Source organism: Cucurbita moschata, unplaced genomic scaffold, assembly GCF_002738365.1.
Source record: "Cucurbita moschata cultivar Rifu unplaced genomic scaffold, Cmos_1.0 Cmo_Scf00003, whole genome shotgun sequence".
NCBI classification, from domain to species: Eukaryota; Viridiplantae; Streptophyta; class Magnoliopsida; order Cucurbitales; family Cucurbitaceae; genus Cucurbita; species Cucurbita moschata.
Genome location: NW_019268519.1, coordinates 1923099 through 1950967, shown reverse-complemented (window position 1 = coordinate 1950967; position 27869 = coordinate 1923099). Strand labels below are relative to the sequence as shown.

General features: G+C 35.7%; 6 protein-coding genes across 10 annotated transcripts in view; 5 read left to right on the top strand and 1 right to left on the bottom strand.

Moving 5' to 3' along the window:
- Positions 1-117: 117 nt before the first annotated feature.
- Positions 118-14830, top strand: LOC111441210. Its single transcript, XM_023078182.1, has 2 exons — positions 118-2495; positions 14820-14830. Exon 1 carries the CDS (start codon positions 541-543, stop codon positions 2476-2478), a length of 1938 nt encoding a protein of 645 aa, XP_022933950.1. The 5' UTR covers positions 118-540; the 3' UTR covers positions 2479-2495; positions 14820-14830.
- Positions 4118-7409, top strand: LOC111441220 ((DL)-glycerol-3-phosphatase 2). The gene is made up of 6 exons (XM_023078198.1): positions 4118-4373; positions 4724-4948; positions 5767-5827; positions 5967-6114; positions 6240-6319; positions 6967-7409. Exons 1-6 carry the CDS (start codon positions 4169-4171, stop codon positions 7097-7099), a joined length of 852 nt encoding a protein of 283 aa, XP_022933966.1. The 5' UTR covers positions 4118-4168; the 3' UTR covers positions 7100-7409.
- On the bottom strand, positions 7688-13627 carry LOC111441209 (NADPH--cytochrome P450 reductase-like). 3 transcript variants are annotated; one of them, XR_002710094.1, is made up of 19 exons: positions 13044-13627; positions 12886-12945; positions 12148-12224; positions 11972-12029; positions 11810-11893; positions 11655-11691; positions 11425-11494; positions 11151-11342; positions 10931-11023; positions 10575-10800; positions 10395-10478; positions 10149-10300; positions 9726-9822; positions 9098-9247; positions 8922-8999; positions 8693-8815; positions 8487-8600; positions 7986-8118; positions 7688-7916 (listed from the first exon to the last, which is right to left on the bottom strand). XR_002710094.1 is itself a non-coding variant. In XM_023078181.1 (18 exons), the coding sequence occupies exons 1-18, from the start codon at positions 13389-13391 to the stop codon at positions 8038-8040; spliced, it is 2124 nt and encodes a 707-aa protein (XP_022933949.1). In that variant the 5' UTR covers positions 13392-13627; the 3' UTR covers positions 7688-8037. The 3 variants fall into 3 exon arrangements, 1 of the variants encoding a protein (XP_022933949.1); XR_002710095.1 differs by having other exon boundaries at positions 7688-7901; positions 7987-8118; XM_023078181.1 differs by having other exon boundaries at positions 7688-8118.
- Positions 14831-17155: 2325 nt separating the features above from the next.
- LOC111436686 lies at positions 17156-17785 on the top strand. Its single transcript, XM_023074421.1, has one exon. It carries the CDS (start codon positions 17234-17236, stop codon positions 17753-17755), a length of 522 nt encoding a protein of 173 aa, XP_022930189.1. The 5' UTR covers positions 17156-17233; the 3' UTR covers positions 17756-17785.
- Positions 17786-18439: 654 nt separating this feature from the next.
- LOC111436658 (replication protein A 32 kDa subunit B-like) lies at positions 18440-22575 on the top strand. Of its 3 annotated transcripts, none has more exons than XM_023074387.1 (11): positions 18440-18521; positions 18608-18751; positions 19174-19284; positions 19359-19456; positions 19542-19583; positions 20236-20310; positions 20616-20694; positions 20805-20897; positions 20971-21050; positions 21774-21839; positions 21934-22166. In XM_023074387.1, exons 2-11 carry the CDS (start codon positions 18647-18649, stop codon positions 22016-22018), a joined length of 834 nt encoding a protein of 277 aa, XP_022930155.1. In that variant the 5' UTR covers positions 18440-18521; positions 18608-18646; the 3' UTR covers positions 22019-22166. The 3 variants fall into 3 exon arrangements, with proteins under 3 accessions (XP_022930155.1, XP_022930161.1, XP_022930148.1); XM_023074393.1 differs by lacking the exon at positions 18440-18521 and adding an exon at positions 22257-22575 and having other exon boundaries at positions 18538-18751; positions 21934-22047; XM_023074380.1 differs by lacking the exon at positions 18440-18521 and having other exon boundaries at positions 18538-18751.
- Positions 22576-27230: 4655 nt separating this feature from the next.
- LOC111433892 (AP2-like ethylene-responsive transcription factor AIL5) overlaps positions 27231-27869 on the top strand; it is a 2673-nt gene continuing 2034 nt past the window's right edge. Inside the window, exon 1 of the mRNA XM_023071155.1 lies at positions 27231-27805. Coding sequence (XP_022926923.1) covers positions 27347-27805 — 459 coding nt within the window. The 5' untranslated portion in view covers positions 27231-27346. The remainder of the gene's footprint in view (positions 27806-27869) is intronic.

Genomic DNA, 27869 nt, shown 5'->3' with positions numbered 1-27869 from the left:
TGATCAAGCAATGATTAGTAGAATTGATAATTGGCACTGTAGCCTCTCTTAGCCTCTCTTAGCCTCTCTTAGCCTCTCCTTTGAGGAAGGAATTTTCTCTTTCTTTTAACTTTTGTTTATGTAAAATAAGAATTTTGTTGAGTAGGAAATGTGTACATATACGTAGAGCCCAGCTGAAAGAGGCAAATTTGTAGGCTCCGCCGCCACGGCCCCATCAGCTCAAATTCCAGTTGAGAAGCCCAAATCAGAAATCTGTCGTACCATTCACTCGCTCTCAACTCTGAGTTTCCGTTTCCGAGTTCTTTCTGAATTCTGATCGATCTCGGCACCAGCTGCGATTTCTCTTCGTCGGAGACGCTATTCAACGAGCTTAAAGAAGCCGCACTTCAAGATCATCCCCTTCCAAGTATGTTCTTGTTTTCATTTCTGCTTACAAATTCGACCCCAGAACCCTAGAAGTTAGAACCAGGGATTACAATCCATCCCCTCCTTTAAAGGCTTTGGATCAATTGCTATCAGATCTGGATCCATCATTCCACCATGTCCTCCTGTTTAGCCCTTGCTCTGCAACCTGCTAATGGATCTGATATCCTCCTACAAACTCGTGAATGGTTCCCTCCCCCGCGAGCGCTAGTTGCCCTATCCTCCTTTCGCCAGATGCGATTGGCCTTCGCTGTCACCAAGCACCAAAGCCACCACGCATCGACCGTCCTTGGTGATGATTCCTCGCTCGCCGATTCTATTGCCTCACTTGGTGATGATCCTTTGGCTGCCTCTAATGGTCAGGTTATTGTCGGTGTGGAGAGCCGCTACCGAGTTGTCTATCGCCTCGTCAATGGCATCTATGTCCTCGGCATCACCACTGCCGATCAAGATAATTCTGTTAATGTCTTTGAGTGTATCCATATTGTAAACCAAGCTGTCAGCGTCGTTGTTACGGCATGTCGTGGTGTTGATGTCACACCTGAGAAGCTTAGCCGGAAATACGCGGAGATTTACATGGCGTTGGATATTGTTCTAAGGGGTGTCAGCAATATTCGCCTTGCGGCAATGCTTTCTTCGATGCACGCCGATGGTCTTGCCAAGATGGTTCATTCAGCCCTCGATACAGAGAATAAGATTCGTGGGGCTGATAGTTGGAATGCCATGGAGGTTCACTCGATTGAGCATGAAGCCAATGTGCAGGCATTTTCAAGTGCGCGGTTTGAGCTACCCGCGGAGACTCTCGAAGCTGGGGATGAAATAGCTGCAACTCTTGCTCCTGTCACTCAGAGTGTGAATGAGCAACAGGATCAGCAGCAGCAGAAGACTGAGGAGCCCGCTGCTGAGCATGATCCATTTGCGGCAAGTGACATGATTAACAAACCTGAAGAGCTCGTGAGCGGGTTCAAGAAGAATAAGGACCCTTCTGCTACTGATTTGACTATGGTGTTGGCGGGTCTTGAGGTGCCAACATTGCCACCTGCGGAAGCCACTCAATCAACTCATATTGGTGTTGAGGGATTCGAAGGAAACTATGGTGGTATAGAATTCAGTACTGATCAAGCTACAATGGAAGAAACTTTTGAGGGCTTCGGTGATGCTTGGGGTGGAGGATTGGATCCATCTGAGTTCGTAGGTCCTGAGAAGGTTAAGAAATCAGAGGGTCTTGGTGGGTTGGAGCTCTTGCAGACCGGAAGTGATCCAAAAGCGGCTGTTGCTGATGCTAGTGGTGCAGCAACGCCACTTGAGAATTTGGTGACTAAAACTGAAATGAAGGGTCCCGAAATGTATATCGTCGAACAGATTAGTGCAGAGTTCAGGGAATCACTGCTGGCAAGAGTAGGATTTATGGGAGTTATATATTTGAAAACTTTGCCACCTAAAACCTCAGATGACAAAGAAACAGAGTTTTCTTTTCGCGTTGAGGATACAGCTCCAGTTAAACGATTTGTCGTGCAGGGTTCTCGTGTTAGTAGTCTTGGAAATGGAATGTTTCACGTGCGAACAGCGCCTGTAAATGAGCCCATACCAATTATCAAGTATAGCTTGCTACCTAGATTAACCCCATTGCCTTTGCGAGTTCGTCTCATACAACGTCATAGCGGGACTTTACTCTCAGTGATGGTTCAGTATGCTGCGAACCCCGATTTGCCATTACCTTTGAAGGATGTGACTTTTACTCTGAAACTACCTGTTGATCCCACATTGTTAAAGGTGTCTCCAAAAGCTGTATTGAATCGGTCTGAAAAAGAACTAAAATGGCACGTTCCCGAGATTCCTTTGAAGGGTTCTCCTGGTCGATTGAGAGCTAGGATGCCTGTGGATCAGAACGAGGAAGATGAAGGAGAAGAACTTGAAGTGATTGGTTATGTGAAATTTTCAGTTCAAAGTTATAGATCACTATCTGGGATTTCTTTACGGCCGGCTACGGAGGGTAAGACAGACTTCTATGAGACAGAGCACAAATTTGAGTCTGGAGTCTATATATGCAACTGAAGTCTTTAAAGGTATTTGTTGTTACAGATGGTTTGATTTTTCTTTGGTCGTAGGTATGTGTTTTTGGTTTGTTTGTATGAGCTTAGCTTGTAAGTTGAAGTTGTCTATCATTTTTGCATTGTTTTCACATTTATATGAGCACATGATTTGTTGTTCCTGGTATAATATGATTGTACATTACTGAATTCTTTGGGCTTCACCAATGAACTATGTTTGACCTATCACTAGAAACTTCTGTAGGAGGTAGGAGCTTAATACTTTCCCTAATCTTTTTCTATCAGTTCATGCATGTCTATCGTTATCTAACTTAACTGAAGAAGGTTTTAAATATTACATTGGGTATATGTTGATGGTACGACTTTGGGCTCGATCTTTAGTTCTGCTCGTTAGACATTTAAAAGATCACTCTTTATGCAAGTTATCATAAAACATGTAAAATTATTTATTAATGTTAAACGAAAACAAATTCTCACATTGCCAAACATAAAACATTGTTTCTCCTGTCTGTTTGTGTTGTTGTAAATATGGTGCAATTCTGTTTTGATTCATTGTTTTGCAGAGGATGAAATGAGTCCACTCTTGTTCAATTGAAACCCATTGACTTGTGCATGTGGTGGTAGAGATGAACATTGATGGTTGATGTTGAGATTTGGATGGAAGCTCCAAACGTAGAACTGAGAGCATGCCTTTTGCAGTAACCCTGGGTCTAACAATCTTAGTAACACAAAACTCATTCTCATCTCACATAGCTGCAACACACTTTAATAAGGCCATTCCAATACCCTCTCATGTGAAGTTTGCCCCCGCTTCAACATAAAATGGGACGTTGATTCACAAGCTTGTTCTCTAGTTTTAGCTTCATCTATCTCAACCTTTACTTTGACTTACGTTTTTCAAATATATGGCTTGTCTGCTTGTATACTTTGTTTAATTATGGCTAGTATTTAGATAAGACAGCATAAGTAGAGATCCATTTTGATCCCTTCAATAAAACCTAAATTAGATATTTAGAATATATATTGTAAATGGTTATTATTATTTATAACTAATTTGGTTTAAATGACTCATTTTATTATTTATCAATCCTATATCAACAAAAATTGAATATTTTAAAATACAAAAAGAATAAAATTCGAAAAATATAAAGACAAAAATCAAACGCCATTTTTTCAACAATCCTGCGCAATTCGAGATCCAAACCTCTCCAATCTTCTTTTTTTCATTTCCAATCGCACTGCAACAACAGTTTCAATGGCGAATTTTTCCTCCGACGCCCCTTCCAGAGGATCTATCACTCATATTATCTTTGATATGGACGGCCTGTTATTGGGTAAATCGTTGATCATCTTAACTTCCCCTTCTTCACGCTCTCATTATTGCATTTTTCATTTCCAATCGCACTGCAACAACAGTTTCAATGGCGAATCTTTCCTCCGACGCCCCTTCCAGAGGATCTATCACTCATATTATCTTTGATATGGACGGCCTGTTATTGGGTAAATCGTTGATCATCTTAACTTCCCCTTCTTCACGCCCTCATTATTGCATTTTTCATTTCCTTTCGTACCATGCTTTCTGTATATCAACAAAAATTGAATATTTTAAAATACAAAAAGAATAAAATTCGAAAAATATAAAGACAAGAATCAAACGCCATTTTTTTCAACAATATATTGGCATAAAGCCCGCGATGCTTCAACTCTTGCAAAGCCCATCTCCCAATAGACTTCTTCGGAACCTCCTGCCCAATTCGAGATCCAAACCTCTCCAATCTTCTTCATTCCACTTCCTCAATCGCACTGCAACAACAGTTTCAATGGCGAATCTTTCCTCCGACACCCCTTCCAGAGGATCTATCACTCATATTATCTTTGATATGGACGGCCTGTTGCTGGGTAAATTCGTTGATCATCTTAACTTCCCCTTCTTCACGCCCTCATTATTGCATTTTTCATTTCCTTTCGCACCATTATGTTGTAGATCTTCATCTGCTAATCATGTTTGCATATTGTTCAGTGATGCTTCTTAGCAACTTGCATTCTATTTGCTAAACTATGTACAATTTTGAAATTGCGATGTTCTTGAATGGACTGTGCATGAATTTTTGGTCTTAGCATGTGATGTAGTTGTTTTCAGTTCCATCTGCTCTTCGGCAGTGAGGAGATTTAGTTTAAACTCTTCTCCTAGATCTAAATATACTTTCTGTTAAATTTTCGTGAACTAATTGGTAACCCTTCTGCTGCAGATACTGAGGGGTTTTACACTGAAGTGCAACAGAAAATACTGGCAAGGTATGATAAAACTTTTGATTGGTCACTGAAGGCAAAGATGATGGGTATGAAAGCTATAGAAGCTGCTCGGGTCTTTGTTAACGAGACTGGGATTAGCGATTCTCTTAGTGCGGAGGACTTTCTTGTGGAAAGAGAGGATATGCTACGAAGCATGTTTCCGAATACCGAGGCTATGCCAGGTTAGTGTTAGCAGTTGTGACAATGGTTGATTTGATTTGATGCTGATAATCATTTCTGTAGTTATGTGGATTTCATTCCGTTTTAAGTCAAATTGGAGAGAGATGCCGCAGCTAGCCTTCAATTTTTGGGCATCTCCCATTATCCTTCACCTTACCCTTTTATTTCTACTTAAGCTTCATTCATCAGCTTGGGTGATTAATTGATGGGATAGCTAAAAAGTTGATCTTTCCTAGGAGCTGCTTCTACCTACGACAATAGATAAGAATCAGGATTGTTTGGCATCCATGCCCCCTGCTTTCCAAACAGTAATCCTTTTTCTCAGGCATATAGATGTAAATTAGATTTACATTGTTGTACTGCACCACCATGATATTAAGACGCTTAGATAGTGTTTCAGCCAAAAACAACATAAGATTCACCTTATTTATGTACAAAATTAGAACTGGTGGCTGGACATAGATTTCTTTAAAATAGACAAGCGTAAGCATTGAAAATTGGCCTTGTCATTTTTGCTGATATGTAAACGGGGAGATCCCACGTCGGTTAGGGAGGAGAATGAAACATTTTTTATAAGAGTGTGAAAAAACCTCTCTCTAGCAGACGCGTTTTAAAATCCTTGAGGAAAAGCTCGAAAGGAAAAGTCTAGAGAGGACAATTGAGCTACAAAAATATAAGATCTTATAGACTAGACAATCCAAGAATGACCTGAAATTTCTCTGTTCTCTTTCTACATACTAGCGAGTGGTTGATGTTTAAATTAATAATTTTTATTGTCACGAATTGCTTTTAGTTACCTTCACTTTCCTATTTATTGTAGGAGCTAGCCGGTTGATCAGACATCTTCATGCAAAAGGAGTGCCATTTGGCTTGGCAACTGGGTATAACTAATTTATATGATAGTTCATTGCTTAGCCTTTCATATCATAAATTCCTGCCATTCTTATGCTAATCCTAGTTCCTTCTCTCTTTGTTGTTAATTTGTATCTTTACCATTATATATCTGATGATTTTCAACAGATCTCATAAACGCCATTTTGAATTAAAAACACAAAGACATGGTGAACTTTTTAAGTTGATGCATCACGTTGTTCTTGGTGACGATCCTGAGGTTAAAAAAGGAAAACCATCTCCGGATATATTCCTTGCAGCTGCTAAAAGGTTTGAGGTATAGTTGTAACTTTTGATTCAAAGTCTTGGTTCACCCATTTACTGCCGTATGAGTGCTTCCCTTTCTTTCTTTTTATATTTTTGCTTCGAATTGATGATGGCCGTGCCACGTTTTTTATACAGGAGCATCCTGTGGATCCACAAAGAATCCTTGTTTTTGAAGATGCACCGTCAGGTGTTCTTGCAGCTAAAAATGCGGGAATGTAAGTTTCGGAATTTGAAGTTCTTACTTATTGTGTCCTTAAAACTGCTTTTTTAACATTCAACTTGAACTTGAAAGGATGTGTGGCCTTTATATCATATCATTAAGTGTCAAATGCCAACAACAGGAATTTTGTCACCCAAGTTGATTAACTTCACCTAAGTGTTGCCCATGCTTTTAGCTCTGCATATTCTATATTTTCAAAATGGGGCTGGGTTCCTTGGTTTAAGACTCCAATATTCTAGTTTTTATGATGCCACTTTCTGAATTTAAATATGCAGAGACCCATTAGTTTCAGATAATGCATTATAGGTTTACTGGGAGAACAAATATAGTCCATGATTGATTAGATTATACTACATGCCCTTCTCCTTTTCTAGTTTGGATATTTGTCTCTAGATTTATCCTAGTTCTTTATATTCTTGCAAGTGTATAGCTTGTAAGTAGAATCTGGCATGAAGTCATGTAGAAGTTGACACAGAACCAGCTAAACTTTCATATTTAGTTTTCAGACTAAATCAATATGTTTACGCAAGTGCAAGAACAAAATTGGAAGTAGTATAGAAAATAGAATCATAATTAATCTGATTGCAACAATTTTGGGTATTGTAACGGTCACTGAAACCTTCTATTGCCATTGCCAAGCAGGAATGTAATTATGGTTCCAGATCCAAGGTTGGATAGTTCTTACCTTGGTGACGCAGACCAGGTATTGAGTTCCCTCATGGATTTCAACCCCAAGGAATGGGGTCTGCCTCCGTTTGAAGATTCAGAAAGCTAATGCCTCGCATTGGATTCATGCTCTGCTGATGATACAAACAGTCTTATCATTCTAGTGGAATATCCACATTTCAAGAGAAGGTTTTCTATCAGATAGTTTGCCTGGCCTTCCTTCCCAAAATATTTACTTTGATTCTCATTTTTAACTTTGTTAACAATCGATCTCCCCGAGACAATTGGATCTCGAAATGCACTTACTAAAGATCTTTCAACTGCTCAATTGCTCATTTCAATTATTACAATCTTGTATCAGAATTTCTCTCATATCTCAATCAAATAATTCAAGGGGGAGCATCTCATTTTCTTTTTTCTCTTGGACTAGCCACCATTTATACACTCGAATGTCTTTGTATTCCTTTTCCTTTTCCATTGTAAAATCTAAAAAGCAATTAAACTTTCATTTGCATTCATGGATTTTAGTTTCCCTCACTTCAGATAGCACCAACCAAATAGGAACATCAAAGATGTGTGTCCAAAGAAAAGGGAGCATCAAAGATGCGTGTTGCCAGTTTAAGAGAGACACACACACACACACACAGTGAGTACGAGAGCTTGCAAGATATGTAACAGCTGAAGTAGAAACAAGTAATGAGACAAAAATTCTAAATTATTTCATCCGTTTAATATTACAGCAAATGTATATGAATTTGAAGGTCTTGAACCATCTTTATTGGTTCGTACTAGAACAAGAACGCTACAGAAACGAGAGCTGTAACTAGTGACTACATCTGTGTTCTATAAATTACACGAACAAAAGAATCCTTCATATCTGCTGTAACTTCTGCCATGCTGAGAAGAAGACCCAGCAAAACTCCCATCTAAGTGATCGACAAAGGGACTCAATTTGGGAACAGCTTTCGCAATAATTCACTCAAACCAAGATTTATCTTTCTTTAAATATTCTGCAATATGCCTCTGGAGATCACATGGGTGGAGTTATCACCACACATCACGCAGATACCTTCCGGTCATTTGCAGATTCTTCACCGTGCTCTCAGCTTTAGAGCTGTCGAGAGATCCCTGGAATTGACATCCAGCAACTTTAGTTAGCCCAATTGAACAACGGTGTTAATATATGCACAGACAACAAATTTTAACTGTTGGACGGCTGAGCTATTCACGGAGAGCCAATAATGAAGTTCTAAAGAGGGGGAGGGGAGCTGGATGATAAGTGTTCTTGCGTAGGCGAACAATGAGTAAAACTGAACTTAAGTGATCGAAGGGCTTGGCCTTGGGTTCTCTTAAGACTCTTGCATATGATTAGACTATCCATTTCCCTCGAGTCTTTCCTCTTTTTGTTTTAACTTGTGAGGAAATGGAAAAGGCAAATTCGATGTGTATGAACACAAAAAGAATCAGAAGGCATAGAAAGGGACTTGTGAAAATACCTTCTCTTGCGCAATAGTATGGAGAGTTCGGTGGACATCCTTAGCCATCCCCTTTGCATCACCACATACATACAAGTAAGCACCTTGTGATATTAAATTCCAGATTTCTGAAGCCTGCATATTTAAAGGGAAAAAAGGGCTTTAATATCTTCTTCCATTAATCCACAAGCATATAGGTCGAACCCTTGTTAAGATTATATTTTCACCTTCTCTGTCATTTTATGCTGCACATATTCCTTTGTTGGCCCTTCACGTGAGAAGGCAATAACCAACTCGGAGAGTGCACCAGTCTCAACATAGTTGTTCAGCTCATCCTCGTAGATATAATCCTTCAAGAGACGAGGCAAAAGGAATTAGCTTGAAAATTCATAAACAAACAACAATATATTTCTTCAAACAGCCGAAATACAAGTGAATCTGGGAACTTAGCAATACCATTCTACGGTTTCTGCATCCAAAGAACAATATTGAAGGCCCCAATTCTACTCCAGCTTCTTTCAAAGCTAATCTTTCCTGAAGATAAAAGTAATTCAACTTGTTTATTGTCTAGAAGAGCAAAAGTCAAGCAGAAGTAAGCCAAGGGACTTGAAAGCAAGTATGCAAGCAGTGACCTGTAAGAAACCTCTGAAAGGAGCCAATCCAGTTCCAGGACCAACCATGATAATAGGCACTCTACTGTCTGCAGGAAGCTTGAAGTTCGATTGCCTCACGAAAATTGGAGCCCAACTACAATCATGGCTTTTCTCCATGGGCACAGAATTCTGAAGAATGCAGAAAAAATTATTAAAATCACAAAGTAAGGAGGTGACCAATAATATGAGCTACAATCTCTAGATATTATCTGAACCAAATGACAAAATTGTCAAACAAGTACCCAGACAGAATAAAGCATGAATTTGACGATGATAAAGCTCCTTCAAGGTCAGAAATCATTCTATATGTGCTTCCAAAAAAATGACCCTACACAACTTTCTAAGTGGAAAACCTTCACTTATTAGAATATTAAGACGAAAAATAGCAAAACTATTGCAGGAAAAGAAAATATCACCATAACGTTTCAAGTTTAACATGAATCATTTACATATTAACCATCTGAAGATGCTCAGAAACCCTAATTATTCGGGACTATCGTTCTTCATCTAACATTGAGTAGCTCTCTGAAAAATTATAGCGTCTTGGGCATTATATCAGATTTGTCTTTGCACACACAGATGGAAGCAAGAAATAAATGAAGCATACCTTCATCCAAGTTGAGCACACTCCTTTATGAATACGTCCTGTTGGCATTTTGTCATAGACTAAAGCACAAGTAACATGAATTCGAGATGGAGCCATCCTGTTAAATGCACAAAATACAGATATGAACACCTCACAGAGAAAGGGAGATACATGGGTGAAATTCTTTCCTAAATTCTTTGACCAAAACATCAAATCTTTCACCGTCTATCAAAACTTATTTCCATCAACTCCCCTAAAATCCTAACGTAAAGTCCTTTCCTTGCGACTTATATTTACAACGTGCTATTCCAAACCGTGTATGCGACTTAGACCCTTCATTCCATCCACACAAATTTCTCTTGGGTGTTATGCCAAATCTGTCCAAAGAAATTCCAATAGATGATAAAAATGCTAAAAGAGAAAAAGTCAGGAAATTATAAATACCTTGGAGATGATGATATGGAGTAGAATCGAGGCTGCAAGCGTGGTGCAACAGCAGCAAAGAAGACACCAAGTGGGGGCTTAGCAGAAGGAAATTCAGCCATGACCTCAAGAAGGCTTTTCTGGCAACCAATCACAGACTGGGCATATTCATCCTACACAATTTTAACCGAATAAATAAGTGGGTGAGAATTGATAAACAGAAAGGCATCCAACTAATCGTTTAATATATCCAGGTTAAATCACTACCTTCCCAGCAGGTGATGCAAGATATCTTAATCGGTCGGCCTCTACAGGATTTGAAGCATGTGCTGCTAGTGCGAGCAACACTGACTGAAAATGCATACATTAAGACTAGATTAATCACCTCAATTAACATATAGATTTCCTAATGAATCAGCAGCATGAAGCAATAATTCCAAAAAATACCTTCTTGGGTGAATTCAAGAGATCTGCATATCGAGTCAATGCTGTTCTGAGGGTGCAGGATGGAAAAGGAGGAGGTAAAGAACTTCCACCTAGTGGAGTGCCATCCTCGTTGTCAGTATGTATGGAGAAATACGTTTCAGGAGACAAACCCAATAAGTTTAGTGCCTCATCCACAGTCTCAGTTAAATTCTCACAGTAAACTCCAACATGATCCCCTGTTTCATATCTGAGAAAGAGAGCAGATGTTGAAGGGCAGTGTAATGCAATTAAACTGTAGTACAGATATTTAAATAAAACTACCAATAAACTATAGTTTATCTTTCAGAAATATCAAACTCAACTTGAGTGCTACTTACTTGAGTCCAGACCCAGAAATATCAAACTCTAGATGAGAACACGAACGATCGGATGCTGGCGTATGGAGCTCCTTCCTCACAACCACATTAGATCTTCATGCAATAAAACAATCAGTTAGATTCCTCCTATGATTCCTTCTACTTTTCCATATTTTACAAATTTCCAGAGGGGCACAAGGTGTTGCACAAATTAAAACTCAATACATCAAATTCTCACAACCTGAATGGATGTTGAGCATCATATACAGCATGACCATTTGCATTTATCCAGTTGTTCTCAGCAGCTACATCTTCTTGATCATGGAATACAACTCGATATTCTGATACGGCAGCTCTGTAAGGTGTGGTCACTGCTGTTGCATCATCCTCATCCAGAAGCAACTGATCCAACTCAGGCCACAATAATTCTCGCCTAAAAACGGCAGCAAATAGTGTAAGTATGAGTGGACAATCTTCTTTAATTAACATCTGTAAACAAGTCACTTTCTCTGTACCAAGCAGTGAAGTCATCCTCTATGCATTGATCGTCATCTCCAAGACCAGCTTTCACAAGGCGCTTGCCTCCTGCAAACAAAATAATAAATTTTATTGATAACCGTAATAAATTTTAAAAACTATCTTCAAAGAAACATTAATCTTCGCCCTAATCTTAAACATGTTCTCAAGATTTCCTATACTTGTGGTCTCCTAAAAAATGAACATCAGGAAGAAAACAAGAGCATACCCTGAGCCTCAAGCGCCTCATCTGCCACTATTGCAATCTGTTTGTCACCAACGAAAAGATAAATTTAGTCAACATCTTTGAATCTGAATCAGACACAATGAAATAATCAACAGTTACAACCAACGCCTAGGAATTTTTTAAGGAAGCATTGAAACCTTATTAAAATGCTCATATTGTCGGTTGCCAAGGCCAAAGACTGCATAATGAAGGTTCTGAAGCCACTCCCCTCTCTCTTTCCCCTATAAACATGTATATTTAAATCAGCAAAACAATTCTAGTCATCTGCACAAAATGAAATATGCGGAAAGAAATTTTACCTCGGTGAACCATTTATAGAATCTAGCGGCATTATCAGTGGGCTCTCCGTCGCCGTACCTGCATTCCTCACCAATTAGCCACTTGAAGAAAAAACTAGAAACGGAGTTTAAATCTTGAACTGAAAACGAGAAATCAAAGTAGAAACAGGAAAGCTTGCATGCAGGTTGAAACTCACGTTGCCAATAAGAAGAGAGCAAAAGACTCGTTCTTCAATTTCATTTCGTATTCATCGTAATCAGCCCCATAATCATCCTGCGTAATGAGGTCCAACTCCAAATGTCAGCACCGTAGTTCGTTAACAAAAACCAGAATGCACCAAAAGGTCACCACCAACATCACAGGCACAAAATAAGAAAAAAAATTTCTTAAAAACTGTTGAGGATTATTGGGAGTGAGTCCCACGTTGGTTAATTTAGTGGAAGATCGTGAGTTTATAAGTGAGGAATACTATCTCCATTAGTATGAGGCCTTTTGGGGAAGCCCAAAGCAAAGCCATGAGAGGTTATGTTCAAAGTGGACAATATCATACCATTGGGGAGAGTCGTGATTCCTAATATGGTATCAGAGCCATGCTCTAAACTTAGCCATGAAGTAGAATTCTCAAATATCGAACAAAGAATTGTGAGCCTTGAGGGTGTAGTCAAAAGTGACTAAAGTGTCGAACAAAGGGTGTACTTTGTTCGAGGGCTCCAAAGAAAGGAGTCGATTAAGGGGAGGCTTATAGTGTACTTTGTTCGTGGGGAGGATTGTTGAGGATTATTGGGAGTGAGTCCCACATTAGTTAATTTAGTAGAAGATCATAAGTTTATAAACGATGAATACTATCTCCATTGGTATGAGGCATTGTGGAGAGGATACTATCTCCATTGGTACGAGGCATTGTGGAGAGGGGTGATTCCTAACAAAAACTTACCAAATCAATAACTCTAAATGTGGCCTTGTCGTACCGTGCTTTTGCCTCCTCACATAGAGCCTAATAACAGTAACAATCCGTAAGCAATAGCCAAAATTTTATGAACAACAAACGAATTAATGAAAATTCACGTCTTCGAGAGTTTTTCGTTAGCAAACCTTAGCAAATCCTTCGGCGGTGCCTGTCTGCGTACCGAAGAATATCGTAACCTTCTTCTTCCCGTCTTCAACCTCGGGCTCGGTCTCCTTCGAAATTAACGGCTTAGGAAGCACCACGGTCTTAACTTTCCGATTTCCAGATCTCCGCCACACGAGAACAACGAAGCAGCCAATCATGACCGCGATCGAGGTTGTTAAGATCGCAACCAGCTCGCGATTCTCTAATATAGCTGAGGCAACCTCGCTAGTCGACTGAAATGAAGAATTAGACGGGTCCATCTTGCCCTTAATTATAGCCGACATGAACTCAAATGGAGAAGCCTTCATAGAATTCGATTCCGATTGCATGCGGAATCCGAAACGAAGAAACTGAACACCTCACTGGAATCCGGTGGCACCGAGATGATTTAGCCAAAAGGAAAAAGACCACCGGAGTCCGTTTAAGAATTGGAGAAGCTGTATAAACTGCAAATGTGAAAAGCAGTGTAAAAAAATATGCAGGAACTCCGCTGCACGGCGGCGGAGGAGAAAGAGAGTAGCGGAAGTGGTGGCTGTGCGGAGGCGTTGAAATAGAGGAAACGGTAGAGGGACGTGTTTATATTGTGAGGGCAAAGAAGCGCGTGAACGATCCAACGCCAAACCAAACCTAACCAGTCAAACCCACCTAACACCATGCTTTTAACCATGGTTAACATAACCGCCGTGCCCTTCCACGTGCACATTCCTTTTATTTTTCCTTAATTTCTTGAGAAACCCCTTCACATTTATTTATTTCCTTTTTTACTTCAGTAAATTATATAATATAATAATTGCTTTTGAAAAGTGAAATTTTTTAACCACTAAAAAAAGACAAAAATAAATTTTAACTGAAGTTTCTTGTAGCTAACTCACACAGATAAAAAGACCGAACATAGTTCACTGTTTTTTTAACTATCATATTATATTTATAAATAGATTACGCTTTTCTTCTTTTATTTTTTATTTTTTTTATTGAAGTATTAAATCAAATATAGAGAAAATAAAAATTAAAAAAATATAAATATAAAATGTAGACATAGCTGAATTGTTGAATTGAGATTAAATTTAAAAAATATGAAGAAAAATAATGTGGAAGTGCATGACAGTAAATTAATAAATTACCATACCCTGATTTCCTTGCATATAAAGTCGCTCGTGTTTCACGTGGCTAAAAACTACTATAGATCCGATTTTCCTACATCTCCAGTTATTATTTCCAGATTTTAAAATTATATTATAATAAATATAATTCTACTACCCTTTCATTTGCAACATTTTCTATTTGGAGTACAGCCACTGCCACACTCACTACAATATATATATATACATATTTTTTCATCCTCGTGGTGGCAATAGAATATTATTGAAAATCATTGGTAACATCAATAGTAGATTCTAATTCAATTTTATACAATTCATTACACGTGCTTGTCGCTAACTTAATTTAATTTAATAAATATATTAATTATAATCGAAGGTAAAGCATAGTTCAATTTTTTAAAATACAAAATTTCAATTAAACAGTTTATTTAAGAGTAGCTTAAATCCATAATCGTTAACCTCATAAAAGTGAACATAGGTTACCTCAATTTATGTGATATGGTTACCATCTAATCCATTATTATTATTATTATTTTTAACTAATTCAAATATATATATATTACTTTCATTCTTCTTTGGTAGAATGTGTTTTGATTGGTTAATAAATTTTATCTTTATCCTTAAATGTTTTATTCAAATTTGATATTTTAAATAAAGAGTAAGGTTGAATAATAATAATATAGCGGATAAATCTATTAATTAACGGTTTAGAGGTGGCAGGACTTTGGGAGTCCGGTGCCCTTTGAAATGGTCGGAAAATGATTCTTGAATGACCACACATTAAAATTATTTATTTTTTAACTTCCAACTACCCTTTTCCCTCATTAATTTCTTCAAGTTGACATTTATTTATTTTCTTTCTCCAAAGTCAGCCCCATAATTATTTGGACAATCAGTTTTAATTTATTTATATATCATTTTTACGAATTTAGTTTTTTATTTAAAAAAAAGTATACCTTTTTTTTATTTTTTTATTTTTATAGTGATGAGATTATTTTTCTTAATAAAATAACATATTTATAAACTTACTTTTTTAAAAAAATTAAATGGGACCTAATTTAAAAGAATAAAATTGGCTTGTATCTAGTTTAATCCACAAAATTGACTGCATTGTTTTTTCTCCCAAAATCCATTAACCTTTGCATTTTTGTATGCATTCGCATGCAACAAATCCATTTGTTAAAATAATATGAAGCAATGACCAGCCAACCATTTTCATTTGTTAAACCATTCATTTAACCACTCATCTTCAATAAATTTCCTTCCAATTATGAGTATTTTTTGTTTGTTAACCCTTTTTTTATTTTTATTATTAATTTCAAAAAAAGAGGTGGTGAAATAACATTTTATTTTTATAAATAACACAAAAATTAAGGAAATTTTCCGTCTCATTTTACCCTTTCAAAATATTGCTTGGATTTATATAAAAATAAATAAATAAATAAAAAGTGGGGAAATAATGAGGAGGCTGTAGCATTTGGGTTAAACCCATTAATCGCTAAAATTCATCAAGCCCTTATCCACAAGAGGTCTCTTAAAACGCTCAACCATGAATTCAGACGTTTCCATATAAAACCCCATATTCCAACTCTCAAAAACAAAATGAAGAAACAAACAAAATATATATATATATATATTAAAAAGGTCTCCGCCCTTATTTTTGTCACAAAAATGTAGGAAATGATGGATTAAATTAAAATCTCAATATTATAACTCGTCTAGTAATTATTTGAAGTAATTTTGAGTTTAATAGATTTATGAAATTTCATTTTTGTGTTTAACAGGGTACTCGCATGTTTCAATTTTTTTTTCTTTATAAAATTAATTGATTTGAAATAAGACCGAAAAGTTTGGAGTTTGGTCTCCAAACTTTAAAAGGCCCAATCAAAAACTGATTCAAAAAGCTACATAGTTAGCTTGCATGTTTGTGATTAAACTCTTGAGAGGAGGAGATCAACACAAACCTCAAATGTACTTACTGATGATCAAGTAGGGGTCCAGAGAAACTATGTGAGAATATGTTAGATGCAACAAGCCTAATCACCACAGCGTTGGACTGCAAGATAAAAGAACCATTCGATCAATAGATTAAAAAAAAAAATGATGCAATTTTTGTAAAAGCTCAAGCATTGACAGAGAAACAATTAAATTAAATTAGGAAATGTCACAAGAAAGAGACAAGGTTATGATAATGATAGGGTAATTTAAGGTTTGGGTATTTAATTAATTACATTAAAGTGGAATGGAATAAGGTTTGAAGTGGAAGAGTACCAAAGAAGAATCCAAACAATCATAGCTATTTCTAATGAAGTGGTTATCATGGTTCCAAAAGAAAAACTTTATTGGACAAAAAAATTAATAATAATAATAAATCATTTATTTTATATAGAGACTAATTTTAATTTTTAAAATGGTGAATATGAAATTTGTCTTTGACATGATTGTATTATTTTCCAGACTTATTTTGTTAAATATTATTAAGAGAAGTGGTTACATGCTTGCTAATTAAAAGGGATATTGTAATTGTATAAGTAAAAATGTTATATTTATTGATATAAAACATTTTAAAATGAGTCGAAGAAGACAATATCATATATATTATATAAGATTTTTAATGAAAGGAAGAGAGGGGAGATGTAAAAATGAAGCGACGTTAGGTAGCGAGTCTCAAAGGTTAGGTGGTTGAAAGTGCAAAGCCAAGGCTTCCTCGACCCCTCAACAATGACTAATTTTTGGCATATGAATGGAAAATATTTAGTAAAAAACCTTTTTTTTTCACCACCACAAAAAAGCCAATAAATAAAAAAATTAAAATAAAATAAAAGGTTGCCATCGTAACACAACAAATAAACTCCCTAAGTTGTCCCTAGCACAACGAAAGATTAGATTAGATTAGATATTTTAACCTAAAGTTTATGTACAAATTAATCAACTCCCTAAACCCATATTTATTCCCACATTCAATACTTTTCTCATGCCCCCGTCACATCACAAGCTCCTCAGTTTAATCGAACATATATATATATATATATTAATCTAAATTTTGAGATGTTGAGTTATTAGTTTGGACTATGAAGGACGAGAAAGATGATGCCGAATTTGTGCTGTCTTTGGATAATCTTCCATCCAGATGCTCATCTTTGGGTTGCTCCTCTCGTTTGTACTACTACAGGCGAACCACGGAAGGGGTTCCCTTTCAGTGGGAGATGCAACCGGGGACCCCCAAGGATCCGCCATACACGGAGGCTGTTACGCTGCTGATCACTCCACCGCCGGCTGCGCTCAGCCTACGCCCGCCGAAGCCAGCCAGGACTCATGGTAAACAATCGTTGTTTCTGTTGTTTAGGCCGTGGAGGAAGCAGTCCAAGTCCCAGAAGCATTCTTGTCTGTCGGATGAGTTTGGGGATGGACGGACGAGATTTGGGTCTTGTGGGTCCCAATGTGAGTTTATCCAATCACCATGCGAGCCAAAATCTTCTTCTTCTTCTTCTTGGTCGTCGTTGCCGGCGGCGGAATCTTCCGCTCACCGGCGGTTGGGATGCGGTCCGTGGAGGATCAACCCACTAAGAATTGCTATTGGAAGGCGAGTTTGATTTCAAATATTCTCTCCTTTCGTTATTGCTTAGTAGATTTTGTAAATAAATACATAAATAAATAAATGTTTTTTTTTTTGTCAATTTTATAGATTATCCGTAATCCATTGTTGAATTTAAAAAATCTTAATTTTTTAAAATTTCATTTGAGTGATTCTTTTGACTTGAATTTTAGAGATAAATAAAAGAATAAATTTGAAATAGTGAAAAAAAATCCATGCATTTTTTAAACTAAATAAAAAACTCACAAACTAATAAATAAAATCGGGCAAAATTCAATCAATAATGCATATTGTCTACTTTGAAAATAAGCTCTCGTTACTTTGGTTTGGACTTTCCAATATGGCCTTATACCAATAAAGAGAGTATTATTTGATTATAAACCGATAATTATTTCTTAAATTAGTCGATGTGAGACTTTCATCTTAGCCAACTACATTATATGTGTATATATATATATCTCTTAAGGTAAATTTTCAAGGAGGGAGAGAGAGAGCGCGGAAACAAGCATTATATATATATATATATATATATTTTATATATATATATATATATCTCTCTCTATAAGGTAAATTTTTAAAGAGGGAGATAGAAAGCGCGCGGAAACAAGCATTATATGTGTGTATATATATATATATATATATATCTATAAGGTAAATTTTTAAAGAGCGCGCGGAAACAAGCGGGCAAAAAAGTAATAGAATTCTGTTATCCAAAAATTGAATAAAATAAGGCTCTGAGAAATGGCGGGAGGGAAGCTGAACCGGTACTTCTAGGTTTTAACAAAATGAAAATTTAATTTCGAAAATGCTCTTCAATTTGCTCTCGGTCAGTCACTTGATGCTCTTGTAGAGTTTGAAGATTCTTCGCTTGAAGCATTACAGTAGAAGAATGATGTATGGAAGTCAATTCGACGGCAACGCTGCCTTCTCCGGGGGCGGATTCATGCCATCTCAGGCTACCCAGGCCCCTGATCCTTCCTTCTCGCCGGCGAAAGTACGTTCTATCTCTAGATATAATATTAACTCTCTTTTGGATTCCTTTCATTTCTGTATGGATTACCAGTCTCCGCTGTTCGGATTTATAACATGCGTATTAACGTATTTTTGCTACCTGAAATCGTTCCAGCAGTTTGAAATGATTCGTACTTTTATTACTAATTAGGGGCACAATAATTCGTATATCTATACGATTTGACGACTGGTTCATATAATTGAAGTCTGGTTGGTCTAACGGTATTTTTGCCTCTACGTTTTCCGCGGCAATAGTTTATTCTCCTATCAGTTGTGTGGAAAATTAAGTTGAATTTGTTTCTCTTCGTTTATTGGAATTGGATACGCATGTTTTCCTTTCTTATCTCCTTCAGAAAGTATATTATCTATTAAATGAAGTCTTATATTTTTTAGTCTAATTTGCAGAATCGAGATGTCCAGTCATTGCTTCCGTTAACAGTGAAGCAGATAAACGACGCATTCTTGTCTAGTGGTGATCAATCGAATTTTGTTATTGATGGCGTTGATGTTAATAATGTTAGTGATTGAACTTGTATGTTTTGTTTATTTTTATTCGTTGAGTTGCTTGTTATGAGCTGCAATATGTTCAGGTTAAGCTTGTAGGAATGGTGCGCAATAGAGCAGGAAGAATTACTGATGTGACCTTTTCACTGGATGATGGCACTGGATGGATTGATTGTAACAAATGGTTTGTTATGCTGCTCCCAATATGATGGTAAAGAAGTTAAGATGTTTCCCGTGTTGATATCGATTTTGTTTGTTGTATCTAATAGGGTCAATGAAGCTGCAGATTCAAGTGAAGTTGAGGGAATACTGTAATGTTCTTTTTACCTTGTCCTAATAACATTAAAAAAATTCCCTCAAAATCTTGTAATTTAAAATTCTCATGATTGGTTCTTCACTGTTGCCTAGAATCTGTTGTTATTTAGGATGGAACTTGACATATTGTAGACATGGAGTTCGAAAGGAATTTTGTGGTTCTTAAGTATTCGTTCAAGGAATTCTCTTACTAATTTTTAGTACAATGAAATATATTGACCGAGCGCCAAGGAAAATTTGCAAACTAGCTGTTTTGAATTAAGCACTACGGACTCAGAAATTTCACACACGAATATTAGAATTCAAGTAAGCTTAAATCTAGTTAAATATGATTCAATATAGATATAGTACGCCCTCAGTTTGTAGCCTGCATAGATCTTTATGAGCATGCCTGTGAGGTTATGACCAAACCAGTAGTCTTATTCGTATATATTTGCAATTCATTGTTCTGTCTTATCCTACGGGAGTTTGTATATTTTCTTTTTCCAGCCAATGGATGACTAAGTTTGACCTGAAATTAAATCTTGAGAGTTTTGATCATTGGGGGATGGGTCTGCTTATTTTGGACTAAGTGATGTATTCAGTCATCTCTCTGAAATTTATTTCCTTTTAGCGAATCTTTTTTTAACTAAGATTCTAATGCTTCAGGGATGGCATGTACGTCCGGGTCCATGGCCACTTGAAAAGCTTCCAGGGAAGAACTTTGAATGTCTTTTCTATCAGGTATAACATAGTTTTTCCATAGTTCTTTTTTTGGGGTCTCTTGGTTTTTTCTTATTTCAGAGGGATTTGGTTTGTGAGTCAAACTGTATTAAAACAGTTCTTGAACTATAGTGTATATGAGTTTATGGTCATAATTTTAGCACTTGAACTCAGATGAGACGCATTAATTATGATTTTGCACCTGTTGAAATTTTGATATTTTTGTAGCGTAATCATTGCATGAGCAGTTCACCACATGCAACTTGTGTACTTGATTTCCATAATATTGCAGTGGGGGATTTTGATGTAAAATATTTGTTTTCCAGGCCTGTGACCGACTATAATGAGATCACAAGTCACTTCATTGAATGCATATATGTTCATTTTTACAACACCAGGTTACGGGTATCAATCGAGCCATTTCAGATTTTAGTTGATTTTTTTATTAGGCGAAAAGTAATATTCATTGTCTTATCTGCTTCTCCTTTTGGGTTATGTTCATATTATGCTGATAGAAACAACAAAGTAGCAGTATGACTACTCAGCCACCGGTGCCAAATTTATCTAATACTCCTAAGAAAGGATATCAAGCTCCCATTCTTAATCAAGTAAGATTGTAGTTCAATCCACATGTGGTGAGCTACAGTTTGTTTATGCATCCTTCTGATGATGCTTTTTCAGTATTCTGGTCAAGTGGGTGGTGATGGTTGGAAGAGCCTTGAGCAGAAGATTTTAGATTTTTTGCAACTTCCTTCATGCGAGTGAGTGCCTTTTAACAATGCTGCATATATTTTCACTGCATATATTTTTTCTCCTTTTCATGATAGATAACTGGATTCTTGAGGAGATACTCGACCTCCATAGCTTGATGTTTATTATTACTTATTAGGATCCTCAAATAACTCAAGCACTCTTGTATGCCTTACCAATCATTCAAGCAGTCATAGAAAAGGGAGACTTATTGAGAAGAGTTGTGGTCCTAATCTTACTTAATTGGTATTTCCTTTAAGAGCATCTAATTAAGTATAGAATGGTACAACATTAAAAATATTTGTCTCGATATAAGCAACAATCTATAGTGTTACTTGTACTATGTTGAATGATGCATAAGGTTTGTTCGAGTGTCATGATTGATCCTGAATATTTTGAGCGAGGGCGGTAATAATTAGGGCTCATTGTAGTTTCTTTATTCAATTTCTTATGGGTTTGTGTTATGGTTTCTTTTCTTTTTGAATGGAACGTCATTTGTCAAGCAGATTACATCATATAGGGATGACCTGTTCATCTTTCCTTGGTATAATTGCCTTGGTCTATGTTTCTCTCTTTCTGAAATTGATTAGTGTTATGTTTTTTTATTCTCCTTTTATTTTTTTTAGTGAAAGACAAAGTCTGGAATGCTCCCTCACTATTTTCATTCCCTGCTCATCTGTTTCTTAGTTTTAATTTATTATTGGGATCTATATATTCACTCTTCCTATGTTCAGTACTGAGAGGGGTGCACACCGTGATGTCATTGCTCAACATCTTAAAGTTCCACTCGAGAAGCTCATGTATTACACTGTTCGTCACACTTCTACTTGACGGCAGCACTTATCCTTCAAATAGGGGTTAACTAAGCATACCATTTTGCTTATTATTTTGCAGTCCAGCGATGAAAAATCTAGAAGAGGAAGGCCTGATGTACTCAACTACTGATGAATATCACTTCAAATCAACTGCCAACGGTTGACGTCTCTATTATGGTGTAGCTAAGGCAAGGTTAGTTCCTGCCGTCCTTACTTGTCATCTATGTTTGAAGTTGGGAAAAATCTTTGTAGCCATATATGATCCGTTCAGAACAGTTTTAGCCTCTACTAACTTGCCAGCGAACAAAAAAAGATACAATGAAAACCAAAGCCCCCATGACCATGACTTGCTGAAACTTTTGTAATCACATTTGTCTCTGCGACATTATTGGAATGCAACAGAATAGGGAGAAGCCTGCAAAGGTGGATTTGGCCGATTCCCAGAATGTAAGGGTATGTTATTTCCAATCCACAAAAACCTGTAGCTTATTTTTCTTCTGGTGAAGTTAGAGGCTAGACCATTGTTTTTTGTTGATACATACATGCATTCCCAGTGTAGCTCAAACCTTAACTAAAATCCTCTATCTTTTGTGCTTTAATAAACTTGTCTCCATTGAATCGTAATCCTTAGGAATCTTAGATGTCTTTATTAGGTGGTTTTAAAGTATGGTTTTTTTACATAATTATTCTTTTTAGATTGGTGTTTCTCATACATGCCCCTTTAAACCCATAAAATCAGGACTACCACTCTAAATGACCCTTAGAGCCTTTTTGGCGTGATACCTTTCCCTCTGTGCTTCTATTTTTGGCTGAGAAGGATTGAATACCTGTATAGCCTCTATGGCTTTCTTAATAAATTTCATTTTTTGTCGAAAAAAGACAAATTTAAAATCTTAAATAAAAAATTGATAATAGAAAAAGAGTCGAGGGTTTGTCTTAAAGGACTAACATTTTTGAAAAATATGGAATCCGAAGAAAACTTTGGTAGGAAGTTGATATCTCTAACTTACCTCAAGAGATGAGATAAGGATCAGAAAAGTTCCAAGGGCTTCTCATCAACATACCACTGTAAGTTGTAATCACAAAGAACTTTATTAAGATAAGGTAGTTTAGAATCCAAATTCATTCAAAGATGTCCCACCTTGCCCATAAGTTTTAGGTAAGAAAAATCTAAAGTAAGAAAAACATGAAATGCAGATAATGATTAATATTCTATGCAAAAACATGGAATAAAATACATTTAAAAAAAAGGCATGTGAAAATAGATCATAAACAAATAGGAAGCCGCTAACGTGAGGAATCATTCCATCCACAAAATCCCCATAACTTTTTATACTTATTTTGACTGTAAGACATTATTATCTCTAGTTTCCATTATCTTCTTCTCTCTCTGGAATTTAGCTTCAAGTTCACATTATTAATAATGAGATAAAGGGAATCAGAAAGCAAATTCAAACACTGCCCCGCCGAACTCTCTGCCAATCCCCTTTTTCCTATTCGCTTTTGGTAGATACAAAAAGACAGCCTTCTCCATTTAATCCCCTTTGGCCGATTTGGAACTGTTCATATTGAATTTTGATGCCTTAATTTAAAGGGGATAGCCTTCCCAATTCTTTAATCCTTTATGCATCTTTCTTCTTTTAGACAACCATTCTGTGCGGAATCATTCAGTTTTGTCTCCACGTTTCAGATCTTACTTGTTCTTTTTTTAACTAAAATAAGTACTATCATATATTACATCCATGCTCCATTTATACGGCTTATATTCTTTTATAAAAATAATAATAAACCATGTCGGCCGATCTTGTATGCATTATCTTCAATTATAGTTTTGCTTTTTAATTGTTATACTTACTGAAAATTCCTTCCTGTTCACTAAAAATAACTTATGTGAAATTGCTGACTAGCTGTGCAAAATAGTCTCCTACTTAGCACAGGTATGTGATGGGTATCTTCAATACTTCTAAGCTTAAAACTAAATTATGAATTTCATCAGGTGGTTTAAAGAAAAATATAGTTCATATAGTTTTAGAAGTTATATTTTTTGTTCTTTATGATTTGATAGCCTAAGCCTAACTACCATAAGTTGACTTAGTGGTTAAGGATTATGATAAAAGGTCTTGAAGAAATGAGTTTAAGGTATAATACACTATGTAAGATTTAATATCCCACTGGATATATTGGCAAGGTCAAATAGGTGGTTTCTAAAAATAGTTTAGGTTCACTTGAGCCAACCTGCAAATAATGTACTAGAACTTTTAAGAGTATATTTATTAAGTCTAGGCTTAATAAATTCAAATTATAGTTTAAGTGCTTGGTGGCCTACATATTAACATTAATCAAACAAAATCATTATTATTTTTTTAATTTTAGCTTAGCTTAATAGAAAGATTAGAACTTTTGAGGAAGAGAAACAATTTCTTTAACTGGTTGATAGTCCCTTCTATAAGGCAGGCGTCTACCGGTTTAAACGTGATCTTCATATTTATAATATTAAATTGACCAAAAAAAAAAACAAAACGATTGACTATATGTTAATAAATGTCTGACTTGTAATTCATTCGGGTCCAACTTTTATAGCCATGTAGAATGGGCGTAGGCATTCAAATTTAAAATAATATTTTTTAAAAATAAAATGCCATAACATCATTTCTTCCATATCCAAATTTCCAATATAATAAAGTACCAAATAATTGAAAGTTTAATAAGTAATTTACTGAAAAAGAAATATATATGTATATATATATATGTGTGTGTATATATATATATATATATATATATATATATATATATATGTATGTATAGGAGATGTGAGGAGAGAGGAATTGTGCAGACACTGCAAGTGGAAGTGGATAGAGAGATGGATGAATGTGATTTGGTAATGGCATCCACATGACTGCATGTTAGACTGCGGACACGTGTCGCTGATTTTGCCCATACCATATTAAAATTTGGACACGTGTCAATATTGGATTGAAGGATGCCAGAGGTTGCATGCAATGATATGAATAATATCTAGTTATAGAAGGGGGTATCAGCCTGTTAAAGAAATAGAAGATAAAATCAAACATTTATTTATTTATTTACCTTTAACATCACATAAATAGGAACAAAAAATTGAATCTTTTACCTATTAAGATTTGTAGGATGAACCCTTCAATTAGGCTTAAATTAATAATATCTTAATGGGTTAATTTAGTTTTATAGTTACTTTTTTAAATGAAAATTGGAATGGAGAAAAGGCAAATATTAAATAATGAAAAGACACTGACCCATAAAAAGCAATAAATTTAAATTTGGGCTGCCATTCATTTATTCCATTTCTAATTTAGTAGAGATTGGTTTAGGAAACAGAAAAGTTTGTATTTTGAGAGTAAAAGTGGAACTAATGAAATTAAAATCATATTTAGTCTCATGATCATTCAATTTGATGAACTTTAAATATTTTATTCTACCTCGCTGTTGTAAATTATTTAACAATAATTTGTATTTGTTTTAAAAAAATCAACCTATTATTCTATTACAAATACTTGTCTACCCACCTGTCTACTCACAAAATGAATAAATTTGTTAAAAAAAAAAAAAAAAAACTTCTAGAATAGTATACAAACGTGGATGAAAATTTGAATTTCTTATCTCCGTGTCAAAGTTATGTCTTAGTAACAACCCATGTATAAGATTTAGAAAACTAAATTTGACAGTTAATTTCCATGACATTTCTTGTGACATAGTCATGTTACTTACTCTTCGTTTTGAAAATGAAGACTATCCTCACAAACAAACAGAGAGTCCTTCTAATATGTTTTGTTATAACTCACATGCATTTTACAAAAGTTCACAAGAAACCACTCAACATAAAATTTGTGGAGTTCATATAATTGAAATATCGAAAGAAAAAAAAGTGCACATTGTTGGTATAAATAGTGACTTTCATTCATTTTTAGCCTTCCATAGTCTTCATATCTTCAAGATTTCTCTCATTCAAACGTGACATCAGTTCATTCATGTATCTATCATTTATTCTGGTGTCGCATCTTGATTAATTGAACTATACACAACTAAAACAAACTATCATAAAATTTTAAAAATATAATTTTAGAGACGAAAGAAACGTTGAAAATTTTAAAAGAACGGATAGAAAAAAAAAAGAAGAAGGTAATAGTATATATATACATATAAATATAAATATAAAAAGCTGATAGTGGTAGTACATTAGTTTAAAACTCATTAAAGTAAAAAGAATGAAATTAAAAAATAATTAAAGAAGAATAAGTAATAGTAAAATGGTAAAAGAAAAGAAGGAAAGAAGAGTCGGGAGGGAATTGTCTTGTGCGTGAGGCAGTTAGTCAAAAGAAACGACTACACACCCCCCTCTCAGTTTACACAAAATTAAATATAAATAACTAAAAATAAATAAAATAAATAAATTAAATAAATTAAATAAAAAATAAAAAATAGAGAGAAGAATTATAAAGAAATTCATGGATCACATGTTGTCCCCTATTCCACAGTCTTGCTTCCCCACTTTCATACACACCATTACATTCTTCCCATCCTGTCTTTCTCCATACTAATAATACTAATAATAATAATAATAAATAAATAAATAAACCAATAATTCTTACACAAAAATAGAACCATCAAATTTATAATTATATATAAAAAAAATATATATTTTACTTTTATTTATGGAAGTTAGTCAAAAAGTATTTTAATTTTAAAGTCCAACACAAAATTTTATCGCCGCGATTTTGCATTATAATTTATTTTCTCTCAACTTACTTTCTTCCTTTTCTTTTGTTTTTTTCTTCAAAAAAGTAAATGCTTTATTGGGTTTGGTCAATTATCAGTATTTAAATAAAAAAAATTAATAATAATAAATAAAAATACGACACCGTTTTCTCATCCCATCACACTCTTCCACTTGGCTCTCTTCCTCTCTCTCTCCCCCCTCTCTCTCTACATTATTATATATTTATTATTCCTCTAAATTAATTCATTTTTTTAATTCAAGTAAATCCAAGAAAGAGACACGATATTATATCATATTCAAACCCATGTTATTAATTGGTTTTTTAATTATATAAAATTCAAAAATGATACTTTGGATAAACTAAGGATTAATATTTAAATAAATACCCTAATGTTTGGAATAAATGACAAAATTAGTTATTTAAAATTAGGAAATAAGATTCTAAATTGAATTTGAATTATTATAACCTCAAAAATCAAATAGATTTTATAAATTAAAAAAAAAAATAGATTTTATTTATTATTATTGATTTAATAAGAAAATTAAGAACCTCGAAGATGGTGCAAAACCCCCCTCGCTGTTTCCTCCTCTATATCTGTGTCATCCCCCTCCTCACCCTTCCTTCCACCTCCAAAATCTCATTTTCTTCTCATTTTTCTCTCACCACCACGGCGGCGACCACCACCACCACAACCACAACCACCACCGCTTCACTGCGAAGCCACCAATTTTTTATAGAATGAACTCTTCGTCCTCTTCTAATTCCTCATCTTCTTCTTCTTCTTCTTCTTCCTCCTCCTCTTCAAATTGGCTTGCCTTTTCTCTCTCTAACAATCCCAACTCTCTCTCTCTATTCCACCACCCTAATCCTCCTGATCTCTCCATTTTCTCCCCCAAGCTCGAGGATTTTCTCCGGGGAGCTTCCACCCCTCCGCCGCTGCCGCCTCCCTTCCAGTTTTCTCCCCATCAAACGCCCCTCACTTACTGTGAAGAATCTGAGATTTGCGATTCTGATCTCAAAACCATAGCCGCTAGTTTCCTCCGTGGATCTCCCTCCCAGTTCCCCGAACAACACCTTCACCAGCATCTCCACGCGCCGCCTCCCCACCCTCTCCCTGATACCCTAACCAATCCACCGCCGCCGCCTCCCAAGAAGTCCGTCGATACTTTCGGCCAACGTACCTCCATCTACCGCGGTGTTACAAGGTAACAATTCATTCAAAATAAAATTTAAAAAAAAAAAAAAAAACCCTTTATTTATT